Here is a 16,208-nt window from a genome sequence, read left to right on the forward strand (position 1 = left end):
ATTGCTTATTTCCATCAGGTTTTGCAATAAAATGAAGTAAAATAAAGCCACCTGAAAACTGAATATTCAGATTAAGTCTATGGATGTCAATCAATTTTGCTATTGATTGCTTTTCATTAAATTAAAAAAATAAAAAATTAACCCCTTTTCCCTCTCCGTGTATCAGTAATCCCTACTGCAACAGGATAGCACCGCAGATGCTGTAATGGCTGTTCTTGGCCTTAGACATTTGTTTTCCGAAGGATATTTTTAAATTCTTGCTCCAATTCTTAGTGTGAGTCTTCTGAGTTTACAGCGTCTCTTGGGGCAGACATTGTTACCATGTTCTGTTCCAGACCGAAGATGAGTAAATGTTTATTGATGCATAATTTCCACATATCACTAGCTTTGTGGAAAATAGTCTCTATCAGCACATCATTGTTTTTCTGGGATGGAGTCAGTTTTCAACACTGTTTTTCCCAAGCCTCATTTTGCAGATTAACTCTGGCTGCTGTTCTCTCTCCCCACATCTAACATACAAACATTTGCTCCACATAGCGGGTGCACCTGTATTGATGATTTTGTCCAGTCCAGGTACTAGGTGTACTGCAGAAACTACAGCAATGAGCTGGAGAGACCTAAAAGAGGAGAAGAAAATAATTATTTAAGAGAGAATCACAGATGTCACTGCTTTACTCCCATATTTCCCAGGTGGAATTTTGCTCAGTCATTGAGCCTGGATCTCACAACTTTTATAGGCAGTTCTGCCTGCTGTCTAACTTGAATCCAGCCTTCTTTATGGTCACTTCATTATCATCACCTTTATTATATAGTCACTGATACAAAATTATTCTGTATATTCAATGTACATTGTGTCCTAATAGTGTTTAGTTATTGGGGGAAGACACCTTATAGAAAATGGTGTATTTGTAAAAAATATATCTCTTAATTCTAGTGAATTTTTAACATGTTTTGAAGAGACTAGAGGATCAATTATGCTCACATGTGATGGCAGTTAAAATGTGTTTCTTTGCGGTGCAAAAAGAAAGATACTAGAAATCCTTAAAGGTGGATGACACGTGACTGCAGGAGTGGCATGTGGCCACCTCCTCGTCCTTCACACATGACTGTTACACTTGGGCCCCTTTTTCTTTCTCTCTGGATTCTTATGGTAGTTTGGCAGTCCATCAATATTCACCAGCTGCGGAAGTAGTGAAGTGTAGAAAATTCAAATTATATAAACAAAACTGTGTCTAACTCTTTGGGGAAATAACCGACTTGTAGCTACTCTCACTAAAGCTGTCAGCGTACTTTTTTTGTTTTTTCAAATATAGTGCAGACCAGCTAAAGAAATAATAGCTGCTTGATGTGATTTGATAGACAAGTATCTTGTAACACAAATAAATCCCCTACATAGTACAACACCGTGGTCAGCACCCAACAGCACTTCAAGAATGAATTATAAAATAAAGGATGCCAGTCAACTAAAATGCTGTGAGGGACCACAAGTAAAAACAAACATACATTTCAGCTGAGTTTTTGTTATATCTACTTATATCTCTTAAGTGCACTCAAGTGCCTTTATGAGACATGAGCCTTTTAATAATTGTATCTGTGGCTAGGGATGTTGCTCAGTGCTTCCTCTTATTTCTAAGCTTAGTTATCCAAAACATCCCTCACCCACCCAAATCCTCTAATGGAGATTCAGCTGCTGTCTGTCAGTGTACCCTGGTCTGATCATAAAAATTCACACTTATGATTGCAGCAAATCCTGTTAGTATGATCAATGCATACTGTTTTGTGGCTCCTGTTAAGAGGTGCACCCTTATAGCTTCACCTCCTCCATAGTCTCTGGGTTTTACAGGAACCCATTTTCAATGATAACATTTCTTATAGCAAGTGGATATTAAGCATTCAAACTGGCTGAAGGGAGCACTGCACGGCTGTTTACAACGTGTTCAATAGATAATGAGTGCTGTTCTTCACCATGCCCTAGAAACACACATCCCCTAATTGTGGATGAGAGAAACTTTATCTCCGGTTTGGGAGAATAGTCAGAGACCATGGTTCCTTCTTCTTGGGAATTTCTGAGGATGAGTTAAGGGTATAATAACAACATTAGTTATTGTTTTAGCGTGCTTACATTGTGTTAGCTACTGTGACGGGAGTGTTACACACAGGATCTCATTTATCTGTTACCCCGAGAGGGTAAGGGAAAAACCTCGGTTCTTGCCTTGCCCCAACGAGAAGAATTCAGATGAGAGATGAAAGCATTGTGAAGCGAAAGATTTTAAAGGTTTTATTAGCAAAGCAAAAGTGCACCTCCAAGCACAAGAGGTGGGCTGATCCAAGGCTGGATAGTGGTGGTCTTTGTCCTTTCTCTTTTACCCTTGCCTACAGGTGTGGTCTCTTGATTGATTGACAGCTCTTATCCCTGGAGTGCTTAGTCATGCTCATCCCCTTTTGTGCATGTCCTTACAGATGATGCACACAGAAAAAACCATGGGGGGGGGGTGCCTAAACTGCAATAGTAATTATATTCCAGTGAGCATTGGGTCATGTCCGGTTAGGTCGCTACCCTGCAGTTGCGACCGTTGGGTTTTAACTAGTTTCTTGCTGGCACTTATTTAGAAGTAAAGCCCCTTTATGCTGAAGGTAGACATACCATTGTCTTCCGGACCATCCTCCCTCTCCTCCACCTTATCTGCCTAGTGCTCCCCGCATATCTAACTACCTAACAAGTCTAACTGCAACTTGCATGAATGACTTAAGGAATACATTTTACTAATGGGGAAATAAAGTCTCAGAAACATTAGGTAACTTGCATTAGGTCATAAGCTATAAAGTAATAGAACTGTAGTTCAAGCCCAGGTCTGTATAACTCAGCAGTCCCTGTTTCTTCCACTCCAACTTTCTTTATGGAGAATGCAGAGAATGGTTTCTCTTCCTTTCTGAGGATTAGGGACCAATTTTTTTGAACCTACCTTTCAAAATAGTTACATGGGGCTTTGAATTAGCGCTAAGATTGAGTCCAGGCTGTATCGTTGGGACGACCCACATGATAGCTAATAACTTTACATGGGAGGTGGGATGCCCTCCTCCATCCCAATATTAGCCTACTATGATAGCTCTTCACACCATGCATCCGCTCCTCAACCCAGCCCTTCGCGGATACTGGATTTTCTATTTGTATGAATGAATACGTCCATTCATTCATTTGTTTTATAATTCTTTTTTTTTCAAATCACCTATTATATATATCAACCTGCCATGCCCTAAACTTTATTCTTGTGGGTAAATGAATGAAGAAATTTTGCCAGGTCAAAGGGCAACTCTGATCCCCTTAGAATGCACAATCTCTTCCCCAGATCAGGCTGACTGATGATAGATTATATCCAGTAACAGCAGTTCAACAGAGTTAATTCCCTAGCATTTCTGGTTTGACAGCTTAGCTGAAGACGTTATCTGGGGGACAGTAAAACATTACCCTTCACTACTAATTTGTTCGATAGACAATCTGTCTGTCTTCCTTGGGAGAAGGTCTGGAAAATGGTTAGTTGGCTAAGGAGTGCTTTTAAAATCAATCAGCCAATATTGGAATGTCTGCTATATGCAAGAGCCCCTGCTAGGTGCTGCACAGGGCAGTCTCTGCCTCTTCTCTCTACACACTCTTCTCATCAGCAACCTGCCTCCCTCAGCATCCATGCAGATAACTCCCAAATCGGCCAACTCCAATACTTCCTTTCTCCTAAACAAAAGGATTGAATTTCCCAGTGCTACCAGATATCCTAACAATATGTAAATCTCAAAATGTCTAAAAAGCAATATTACCTCCCTATGACAGAAGGGTAATGTTATTATTTATGTGAAGATTTGGAGGGGGAAAGGCTAGAGGGATTAGGGAACACATTTAAATAGTCTATTTTAGCAATCCAACCTTGAGGTACGTAACATTGAAGCTTGAATAACAAGAATTGAAAATGAGAGACAATTCTAAGAAGTTATTCATAGGCAAGGAATATAGACAATATAGGCAAGGAATGGTATTAAATTACATTGTGTTTCCTTTGGTTTGAATATGACTCCAAGATTTGGAGCCTGAATCATGGGAATCTAATAGTGTCTTTGTTAGTAGTAAAATACACTGATGTCTGACAAGATGGTGAACCAAGTTCATTTAAATGCTAATAAAGATGTTTTGGTCACAGCCAAGTAATAGTTTTCATTTGTAGATCTAGCACTCTTGACCCACCTTTCCACAGCTCTAGAGGCAGAGACTTAAAAAGAAGGAAGGAATATATATGGATCATTTATTTGGCTCCTACCTAATTATCAAGACAAGACTGCCTGACAGGAACTTCCTCTACTTTACAAATGAGGAAACTGAAGCAGAGAAATTAAGGTAGATTAGTTTCACACAGTCAGGCTGTGCATAAGTTCTAGATTCAGTCATTTGATTGAATTTGCTACTGAGCCACACCCTACCTGCCCCCACTGCCTTAGTCCTTGATCAGCTGACTGGAGTGTAGGCAGCAGGAGATCAGGAGAAGTAAAGCCACTTATCCTCACTGCCGGAAACAAACAAAAAACAAGGAAACTGTAAACCACACAAAATCAACACCTCCTCTGCCTTCACTATTGCTGACATTGCCCTACCTCACAACAGCCCTAAAACCTTGGAGCCATCTTCGACTTTCTCCTTCCATAACTGGTCACTTACTAAGTCCAATGGATTCTCCCTTAATTCTGCCTCTTATATCCCTTGCTTCCATTCTGGTCCTCCTGTCAGCATCCTAAGTCATTATCTGTTTCTAAGACCATTTGAAAACTTAGTAATGGTATCCCTGCCACTAACCTCTCCTTCAACCAATTGTACATACGGCTGTCAGTGTGACTCCAGCAGCAGCATGGGGTGGTGATTGAGAGTCTGGGTTTTGTAACCAGAATGCCTGAGTTCACATCTCCATGTCTTCAACGTACAATTTGACTTTGTGCAAGTTACTTAGTATTCCTGTGCCTCACTTTCCTTATCTTTAGAATGAGACTAATGCTAATAACCATTTCCTAGGATTGTTTTGAGAATCAGATGAATTTATATATAACATATTATTGATATATATATATAAATATATATATATATCTATTATATATATATGTATAAAGACATCTGTAGAAAGATGTCTGGCACAAATTAATAAATGTTAATTTGTTATTATTATTGTTACTATAATTATTAAAGTAAACTTTGGTCACGTTATTTCATTTGGAACTGGTATTTGAAAAAAAAAAAAAAGATCAAATCCATTCTCTCTGGGTTTGTAAGCCAAGGATTGAAATGCAAAGCCCAGAAAGGATAAAAATATGAATGAAAACAATTAGAACTGAAGCAATACTACGTATCTGTGTAAGCCTAGGGTTTAAATTCCTTGTCGATCCCAGACCAAGGTCACCCTGATGAGCTGTATTTCCACAAGCCCCACAGAGCATGGCCAGAAGGACAGGTGCGTGGTGTCTAGGGCCTGGTCACAGTAGTTCTGTGGCTTTTTTAACCACCTGGGAGACTGAAAAACTACCCCTTAAACATATAAAATGATAGAGAACATGCTTCTGTGCTAATGATAACCAGTTAACAGTGAAAGGAAAGGAAAAAAAAAATTGGGAGGGGATTTGGAGACAGTGGTAGAGGCAAAAATAAAGGCAGAAAAACACATATAGAAACTCAGATTCCCACAGAAACTCACATAAGGAGATTTGCACATTCATGGAGACGTAGACCTTGATGTGGTTAGCTTCCAATTTTTTTAGAGTAGATTTTTTTTTTTAGTTTCTTTTTAAAAATATATTTATTTATTATATTTATTTATTTATTATTGCATTATTTTAGTATTTTTTGGCAGGGAGGATGTAATTAGGTTTATTTATTTTTACTGGAGGTACTGGAGATTGAACCCAGGACCTCATGCATGCTAAGCATGTGCTCTACCACTGAGCTATACCCTCCCCTCTAGCTTCCAATTTTGTGGCCTTTACATGGACTTTTGAGGTATTTTGATCCAAATTCTGCCCCTGGGTGTATACCTCATATATTCCTAACATATAAACCTTTTCTCACATCACTCCTCTCTACAACTTCCTTTTGGTTCCTGTTTGTGTTTGTTTTTTCTCTGTCTCTTTCAATCCCTCTTTCCCCACCTCTCTTTTCTTGTTTACTTTTTATCCATTTATCCATTTGTATCCCCTCTGTGTGAAGCCGTTGTTAAAACATTGTAGTCATATCATAGAGTTTGAAGTTTTCTCTTCCTTCAGTGAACGTCTCCAGCACTTAATTTCTGTTACCCATTTAGAGTCATATACTGGTTTTATCACCAGATATAGTTTTCAAGTGACTATGTTATGAGTTTTAGGCTGTATTGGAAAATTTTTGTGACTAGATGGTGTGTCTTATCCTTACCACGCAAGTGCTGAAAAAAACAGTAGGATGGTTTGTGTATTACCCCGATCACATCCAAAACAGCTAGTAATAAGTGATAAGACCTACATAAAGATATTAACAGGTGGATAGTCCCAGCACACTTTTATACATCTGCCTATAAAAAGCATGAAAGCATATAAGGGGATTAGCAGAAGGCAAAGGTTAATTTTTGGAGAGGCAGACACCCATGGTTAATGGGCAGATTCATTTCAAAGAGGAAAAATAATGGACTAGGCTTTGCTTCTATATTAGAGCAGATATGGTCTATTCAACAGCTCGTTTGCTGCTTTTGAAGGGTACTTTGTGGTTTAAGGACTTTTGTTCATATTGTCACTGTTTTCATGTTATCTACAGATATCTCAGTGCCTAATCTGTGCCTGGCATTTGTATTCAAGAAACTAAGCTATAAGAGTAAAAACAAATAAATAGAGTTGTTAATAATTTCTGTTCATGGTGTGTATGTGTATGCTTGTGTATGTTCCTAGGTGTTTACCCTCCCTCTATCTCTCTCCCAAAATTCATTTGGCAAGTGAAAACTAGTTAAATGACTTAGAGTTACAGGAAATTAAAGACTAAAAGAAATTATTACCGTAGGAGCTATACCACAAGGAATAGAGAATGTACACCAATACTATGAAACAAATAATTAAAACCCAAGTTGAGCTGTTTTGAAGAAAACCAATATAGAATTCTTGAATAAGGTCCTTAAAAGTAAGCTCGTGTGATTTTACCATGACTTAATTATTTAACATCAACAGTTTGTTGAGTAGGTGAAATTCTTTAGAGTGTACATAAATATTTAATATATTTTATGAGTAGAAATCATAGGTTTAAAATCATTAAATGCTCAATCAGAGCTCGTCCTCTGATTTCAAACAGCATAGTAATAGGTACTTCTTTTAGGAAATGTGGTTCCACTTACATTTTTCTGTCATCATGTACATTTTTTATATGTGGCCCAGCTATTCATTCAACTCAATGTCATGTTTGTAAATTTACATAGTTTGCCTCACGGTCAGATTTTTGGCAGTTTAAATGCTGTTGATGACTAATGATTATGCAATTAACATATAGCAACTGTTTAGCTTCAATAATATTTTCTTAACGCCATAAGGGTGAGTTCATTTTTTTTAACTGAATAGCTAACTGTTTTCTAAACTTTGATAAAAATGTTCCTTAGGGATGTATAAAACAAACAAGAATAATCTTCACTAAAAGCTGCAGAGAATTTATTTTCTGCAGAAATTTTATAGTATTGTCTATAAAATGATTTCTGCTAGAGAAAAAAAATAACAGATTTTAAATATATATTCTTATACAGCATTCCTTATCTTACAGATGAGCTCAGTGAAAATGTTACGGCCTCGTCTCAATAGCATTCTTTTCAAGCTTACATTTGAAGAACACGTAAACAACATCAAACCGAGCATCATAGCTGTAACTCTTGCCTGTGAAGAACTGAAGAAAAGTGAAAGCTTTAACAGACTCTTAGAGTTAGTTCTTTTGGTTGGAAACTACATGAACTCAGGCTCAAGAAATGCCCAGTCCTTGGGTTTTAAGATCAACTTTCTTTGTAAGGTAAGATAATATTTTATCATACCAATTTACAACAGTACTCTCATCTGTGAGAGGGGTCACTCTAAACAGCAGTAGTACATCAGCTGAAAAAAGGATGCTTTAAAAGGATGAATTTTATGGCATGTGAATTATATCTCAATTAAAACAGGCAGATAATTTTTTAAAATCTTACTGCAGTGAAATCTCCAAGACTACAAGTTCTTTTGTAGTGTAGTACTTGACTCTTGCTAGTTTTAGATCAAAAATACTAGCTTTTATAAAGTAGATGCAATCTTATATTTTAATCCCTTTGTACTTATTTTGTCTCTCCAGAAAGTATTTGGGGAACTAAATTCAATGAGGTAAATAGCCAGAAATTTCCTTTTAAATATGCTTTGTTTAGTCTCCTTTAAGGAAATAATATACTTTATTGTTGAAGAGTGTTGTGTTGTTAAGCTTATACTATGTACCTTGAGCATTAACTAAAAGTTTTTAAAAATCAAGTGATAACCATCTTATTTTGACTGGGCCATTTCATAGGATTATTTTTGAGGTTTTAGTTCTTGTGAAAGGCAAACAGAAAAAGAGAAATGCAAATGTGATTGTACATGTCCATTTCTAGGTTAGAGCAAACCACCTTATTCAAGGAAAAGATCTGTGTTTCAGGAAGTAAACTGAACAGACTCTGAGGTGAAGGCCTGTAAGAAAGCTTGAGACAAAAATAAATCTGAAAACAGGCAATCTGTCTTTGACATCTCACCGTGCTTTACTTTTTCCGCCCTCTCACATCTGAAAACATTACAGAACTTTGGCTAGTTCTTGAAGTATGTTATTACAAAAATCCCCAATATAGGAATAGATATAAATTTCTTTTGTATTCATGCATTAAATAGGTGTGCATTGCATATACATGGACTAACATTTTAATATGTATCAAAAATGATTTGCTCCTGGTAGTTCTAACCCAGATAGACATTAAGAATAACATTTGTAGATAATAGGATGCATAATGGAATTGTATCTGTTTACCCCTGATTTATTTTTGAGGGGTGTAAGGAAAGAAAGTAATGAAGTTAGGAAAGATCATCTGGCATGTTAGATTTTGTAAAAAAAAAACCATTTTTAGTCCCTCTTATTATATTAGGGAACATGTGATATTATTTGATAATTTAATAAATTTATTTGATAATTATAATAAATTAGAATAACTCACAGCCAGACTTGTAGGATAAAACTAAATATTTAAGACTTTCTCACTGCATTGCATGTCATATACTCAATACTAATAAAAGCATCTCTTATCAAGATGCTCCTTGTTTAGAGTATATGTTGTGTGCACAGTGAGTGAATCTTAAAGTGTTCTTGGTTGATCATTATGCAAATATTATAAATTAAAAGAAAAGGTCCTTGGAAGTTTGTATTACTACCTCTTTCACATTTAATTCATATAAAAAAGACATTTAGAACATGTTACCCTAATTTGAATAAATATGTACCTTTTTTAAGTGTCTTAGTTTCACACTATTCAAGTGAATTCCATGAACTGTGTTTTTTGAAGCAAGAATGAAAAAGTCATTTATACATAGGAACAAAAGATTATATTAATCTCACAGAAGGATTTTACAGTTGTATCTTATATTTTGGAGAGAGGCTTCTTCCTGTCATCTCCCTGTCAAATAAAAGTTCTTCCACACAACGCTGCTCTGACATCTATCACTAGAGGTATGCTCAAAGGATTCAGCACAAAGACTTTTGCCGACTTCAAATAAAATAAAAAATAATCTTGTGGGAAATACTATCATGTAGTAATAGATGTTCTAAAAGAGAAAGAGGTGAATGTTTTAAAGTCCCCTCCTTTCCCCCACTTTTCAGGAGGATTTTTATCTTCAGGGAAATACTTGTCGTTAAGATAGAAAAATATCATATACATGCATGGTATTCCCACACTGTCTAGGGTTAAAAGGATGTTGCTGGGAATACAAAGAGTTCTGAGTAGATATAAATGTCTAAAATGATAGAAATTTACTGAAGTACATAGAAGTAGTTAGCTTAGGTTTGTAATCTGTTTGGAACTGAATCAACTAGCTACTGATACACGATTAGCTAGAATTGATATTAAATTCCAGTAATATTATAAAAGATTACTTCGTTGATTTTTCTTAGTGTTTTTTTTTTCACTTAAATAAATAGCAGAGGGAACTTTCTTTGTAGAGTACTGATTATGCTTTTTAAATGATACCATTTACCTAACTAAATTATTCTAATGATAATTTCCTTTCTCAGCGAATTTAAAACTGTAATTCACCACTTTTCACAAGAAGCTATAGATCATGTTAAAATATTTACCTAGTTAAAAAGGAACCATGACATAAGCAGTTAAACTTAAATGTATCCTGTAGTAAAGTAATATTAAAAAATTTAGATGATCACATTTGGCTCCTATAATATTTGAGGAGAAAAGGAAAACAGGCAGGTTAACCTAAATGTCAAATATCACTAAAGGGTATCATTATTGTAAGTACCGCTCTCACCACAAAATGATTTGTTTATTTGCAGAAGTGTATTATCACTTTGTGAGTCACCAAACCATGGTGCTGAACTGTAATGAAAATTATTTCCATGCAGATGAGTTTCCAGTGTTAGCTTGGCTCTTGCTTGCCCATTGGTTATTAAAATTCTAGCCAATAGCAATCTTATATTAGGGTCATGTGTTGTATATGTTTTCAGTCAATAATAACATATACAATCTACATAAGAACAAAACATTTAAAAATACTTAGCATTCCCTAGCTTTGTGGGTATATCAGCTAAGGATCTTTGTTTGCAAGCAACAGAAAGTGACTGCCTGATTTCAGCAAAAAATGGAGTTTATTGGGAGAAACTCAGCCAGAAACTGAGGAAAGGCTGAAGAACTTGGCCTTTAAAAGGGCAGCAACTCTGGCAGCTTTGAGAATGCAGAGAGCAGGTATGAATGGAAAGTCTTTCCAGGAAGTTGCCTTTGGGATATATTAGCTCTAGCCATTTTCCTCCCCCTTTCCCTGTGTTTGATTCAAATTCTAATTAGGAAGAGAGACTGATAGGCCTGGTGTAGATTATAAGACTACCCCTTGTCCAAGAGAGGGCAAAGAACTTTGATTGACAGCACAGCCAGGACTACACATGTGGTTGCCTGTGATTTTACAGTTTATAAAATGCTTTCCTTGTGATTCAGAGTTTATTATTATTCACCTCATTTTGCAAATTAGAGAATTAAATCCAAGATGAGTAGGTTCTTGTCTCATCACAGAAAGAATTCAGAGACAAAATACAGAAGTCAAGAAAGTAAAGTGAGGATTTATTAAGTGATAGGACACTCTCAACAGGAAAGCGGGCAGACTCAGGTGAGTAGCTGCCCTAAGTTTCTTTGGGAAGCTGGTTACATAGAGTATAAAAATGAGTAAGTGGAATATTCATTGGAGAAGGAGTGGTTTGAGATTGTATTCCCTGATTTCCATCCCAGCTCCACCCTCCTGAGAGGAGGAGGGATTTTTGTCCTTATTTATTCTTGATAGGAAGTGTCATGGCATCAGTGTATGATGGGTACTTATTATCTGCAAGGCAAATTTTATTAAAATGAGGGCATAATGAGCAAAAGCTTACATGTGGGCACTGGAAGTTCCTGCTTTATCCCACCTTTCTTTGTCTGCCTCTAGGACCCTTGTCACCCCAAAACTTGTGGTTTCCTCTTAGTCCAGAAATTCCTTTTCTCTATCTGCCCAAGGACCCCCCCATTGTTCACAAGTTGTATGATTTCCTGCCATTTGGCCTGTGCCCTCCTTTCTCTGTTCATATCTAGCCATCTGCCTGCTCTAACACAGTGAAGTTATGCAATTTTTCCAAGATCAGAAGGCTAGTAAATGTTCAAGTTTGGGCTTAAATCTCGGTTTTCTGTGTCCAAAACCTTGTGACACACTACCTCCCACTGCATTATAACAGAATGTGTGGTTATATGTGGCTCATTTCAAGGAAGCATTTCAGAATCAATTCTGCCACTTACAGACTTCTGAAAATGGGGAAAACCACATGTGGATTTTCTTGACTCCAGTAACTTGTAAAATGAAGATCTGTCTTTTTTTTTTTTAATGCAAATTCAATCAGAAGTAATTGTAGAACTCTTAATAGAAAGTTTCTCTTCCCCAAATAGATTTTAACGTATCCAGGCAGTAGAGCCTATATACTTGTAATAAAATAGCATCTAATAATCTGAATAATTATAGAGCAGTCACTTACTTTGCATGTATAGGCTTTCAGACCCTAACAGTTTTGTGTAGGCAAGGTTGGCTGCTCTTCTCAGTGCAAATTTTATAAATGAGGATTTGTTCTTCAGAGAGATGGCTTACCCAGGATCACTGAATAGGCAGATAACTCAGAGGCAGAGTTAGAATCTTTTCCTGGGACTCAAATTATTTCAGCGGCTCAAGGTACTTTTAGAATTTGATGATCTCCATTGCTTCACTCAAATATGTTTTTTCCTGTAAGACAGTGTTTGGCATTATTTGGATTTTGGGGGAAAATGTGATTGATAATTTACTGAGAAGAAAATTGCTTTGAGGGATATAATTTGTCTTGGAAAAAAATCCGTGTAGGGGAAGGTTAGATTCTCTATCAAGAACAGGGTTGGATGGAATGTTAGGTTCTCTTTCCAGGCTTTCTTTTTTTTTTTTTCCCTGTGGGTCCTTTAAGCTCTCTTCCTGTGGGGCTCTTTGCAGCAAAGAGCTTTCAGTTGATCTCCCTCAGTCACTGGTTGTAATTGGTGATATAAGACCCAACATACAGCAAAATATAGAGGAGCTCATTCATGTTACTTTGCATTTTTAAATGTCATTGCATAGTATAGTGATGCTCTGTACCATTCGTTCATAATTCATGGCCAATAGACACAAACTTCTCAAGTTAAGGATTTGTCTGTGCCTCATTATTGAAGCAAGAGCATTCACCATTGTAGACTTCTGAAATAACTAAGCACCATAGAATGACATAAGGACAGGATATCATTCTTAATTTTAAATGGTTTCCTTTGTTCAGCTTATTTGATGGTTGACCTTTTATTTAAATCCATTGTGGTTTATTGTATTGTACTTAATGGGCTTTCATCATGGAGAACCACTGCAAAGTTTCTTAAGCTTAAAGATGAATGTTGTACCATTGTGTTACTGTGTCGGTGGTGACATTTTAGATTCAGTTTCTATAATTGTGTCAAGGGTTTTTGTTTCCCGTAGTTCTTCATGAAAATCAATATACCCAAATTTGTGATTTTCAAAGAGCAAGCATTAACATTATTTGAGTCAGTAAGTGCAGAAGTGTCCATACTTACAGAACTCAAAATTTATTTTTTAAAGTAACAATTCTCTATGAGCTCTTTTAATTCCCATGTTACTCAATACATGTCCTAAAGCGCATTCTGTTAATCAGTGCATGTGAACTTGTGCACATCAGCAAATACTAAAGGTAATACTAAAAGATAACTTCAGTCATCTGATTTCTCCAGTCATCAGGTTCCTGGATACCAGTTCAGAAATCCAATCCAAAAATACCCACCTTCAGTGCCCTTCATGCCATTAAAATCTAAACAAAACACAGGCTACTTCTGAGTTTCTCTTCAAAAATGTAGCCCTCTAAAAGTTGGAAACATATGAGCACGTCTCCCTGATTTTGTAATCCCGTAAATACGCTACGATGTGGTTTCAAGATTGTGCTTCAGTTTGAAAATCAGCTCTTTTCCCACCACTAAGATGTAGGGTACCTCGTCTCTCTATGTACTGTACTACAGTGGTCTGCACATACAGACTGACTCCTTAAGTGGAAAGAAAACTTGGTGGAGGTGGTGTGTGTTTCTGTCTTCAGAGGTGCTTTTGTGTAAGAAAATTTTCTTTGGTTTTTCCAAATGGTCCCAACATTTTCCAGATTGATGTTAATGTGGAGAGGCATGATATCTTTCTTCTTCTCTGCAGCCTACATTACAGGATTGAGATGGGAGAAAAGACTACCTGCTATGTCAGCAGAGGTGAAACTACATGATCATGTGAGGCACGGGAATTAACCAGTTTTGTAGATGTGCTTCTTCAAATGGATATAGTTATGAAAGAGTATGTCCATCCGAATACGTTTTTTGAAATCTTGAGCTCTGATGGAAAGAAACAAACTTACACCTTTATCCTCCTACTTGCCTCTAAAAATACAGAGGTCCCATGAGCTTATTTAAGGATTTTTCTCTAAGTTGAAATATTCATTAATTTACATTCATTGCTGCAAATTAGTCAGCTAATACTTTAAATGTAACACTTGTTTGTTTTCTCAGAATTTGATTACATCTGTTTAGATATCATCACATTTACAACACCATAGTTTCGGCTGTGTGAAAACTTCATTATACCCCCCAATTTTCAGTTTATTAAATTCTCTGGAGAACAGTAGCTTGTAAATGTAATTTGTCTCGTGCAGACTTGATTAGTATTCCTTGTCAATATCAGCTGCTTTGGAGACATTGATTTTTTTTTTGTCCTTTCGATTTTTTTTTCTATTTTACTTATATATGTGACGATGTTCTGTCCTCTAAACACATACACACACATACACACCAAGGTCCTTAACTGTAATTCTTAATATTGTGAAGCTTATGTTACAGTCCTGGGTTTTAATGTCTATGTTACAATTAAATCCTTCTCCCATATGTCCAGATAACCTGCTCTGAGGGTAACATGAATATATATCGTACCTACATACACACTTGTGTTGTGGACTAGCTATGCCCAGTTATCGTACTCCCCTCTGCAAACACATGGTCTTTTTGATAAGGAAGAGTTTCCAATTTTTGCAACTTTTATATTAGGGAAAGAACCAAGAAAAAAGGAATTAAAAGCCAGACCAAGCCAAAAAGTGTGGGGGTGGGCGTGTGTGTGTGTCTGTGTGTGTGTATATGTATGTGTGTGTGTTTGTGTACAGCAAGAGTAAGAGAGAGATTGAGAGACAAAATAAGAAAGAGAATGAAGAAGTGAGAAGATGTCAGCAATGATTTTCAGAATTGGATAATATATATTTCTTCTTATACATAACTTGACAAACTTGTAAAGAGCTTTTAAAATGCAAAGTAAGAGTTGTCAGGTTTTCTTCTTTATCTTCTGCCAATAATAATTATTAAAAAACCAACAATATATATTTGTATACAGAACTATAGTGAGGAGTGTAATTTGTTTCCATGAGAGGACTCGCATATGGCTTGGTTTATGACTTATTAAATACAGATGCATTTTTTTGTGGGAGGAGGTAATTAGGTTTGTTGGTTGGTTGATTGGTTGGTTGGTTTGTTAATGGAGGTACTGGGGATTGAAGCCAAGACCTTGTGAGTGCTAAGCAGTCACTCTACCACTGAGCTACATCCTCCCCACTCAGACGCATTTTAAGGAAACAAAAAAATGAATACATCTGTATTTTCTTTCATTTAAAAAAATTTTATCCTCTTAACACTGATATGAAAAAGATGATCAACTTAATACTTTACCATAACTGTATTCGTTGAAGTCATTGTAACTAAACAGTAATGGATACAGTTAACTGTTCTATTGGGTAGTATGGCTGGCAGAGATAATTCTCTAGTTTACAAAAACCTTTTCTTTTCTTTTTTTCTTTTTTCTTTTTTTTTTTTTTTTTGTTCTTGATAAGTCTCCCATATATCAGGGGTGGCAATAAACAATTTCAGCATTGGAGCAGACCAAAAAAAAAAAAAAACCAAAAATGATGATTTATGGGACTAGCTGTAGGTCTTACTAGGTTCACCACAAAGACTGTTTCCATAGAGGATTTAAATGAACCCAGCTGGCTTAGTATTCTGTGAATTGCTGTAGTCATTTTCTGAGTTTAATCTTATGACTGATTTTGTAATTCTCACAGTGGGGGAAAGTTGACAACACGAACCGCATTTAGTGAATATAATTAGTGAGTTTGAAAACAAATGCTTTTTTAGTCTATCAAAGCTCTGTTCGAAGGGGATTTTGACCCTGGATGAGACTGTTGTTCAAAAAATGTGACAACTGTGACAATGCGACTGATCATCTTACAAACTGATTTTCTTGTCCAGTGAAACCATACTAATGAAGGCATGGCATAACTTTAAGAAAGAGGGCTGATGACCATGGAAGGGGTTAATAAGCAGTTAATAATTCAA

At 36.3% G+C, this 16,208-nt stretch overlaps 1 protein-coding gene across 1 annotated transcript in view; it reads left to right on the forward strand.

Annotated features, from left to right (window-relative positions):
* Positions 1–16,208, forward strand: part of DIAPH2 (diaphanous related formin 2) — a 780,329-nt gene that overhangs the window by 362,786 nt on the left and 401,335 nt on the right. Inside the window, exon 21 of the mRNA XM_032474690.1 lies at positions 7,790–8,029. Coding sequence (XP_032330581.1) covers positions 7,790–8,029 — 240 coding nt within the window. The remainder of the gene's footprint in view (positions 1–7,789; positions 8,030–16,208) is intronic.

This window comes from Camelus ferus, chromosome X, assembly GCF_009834535.1.
Source record: "Camelus ferus isolate YT-003-E chromosome X, BCGSAC_Cfer_1.0, whole genome shotgun sequence".
NCBI classification, from domain to species: domain Eukaryota; kingdom Metazoa; phylum Chordata; class Mammalia; order Artiodactyla; family Camelidae; genus Camelus; species Camelus ferus.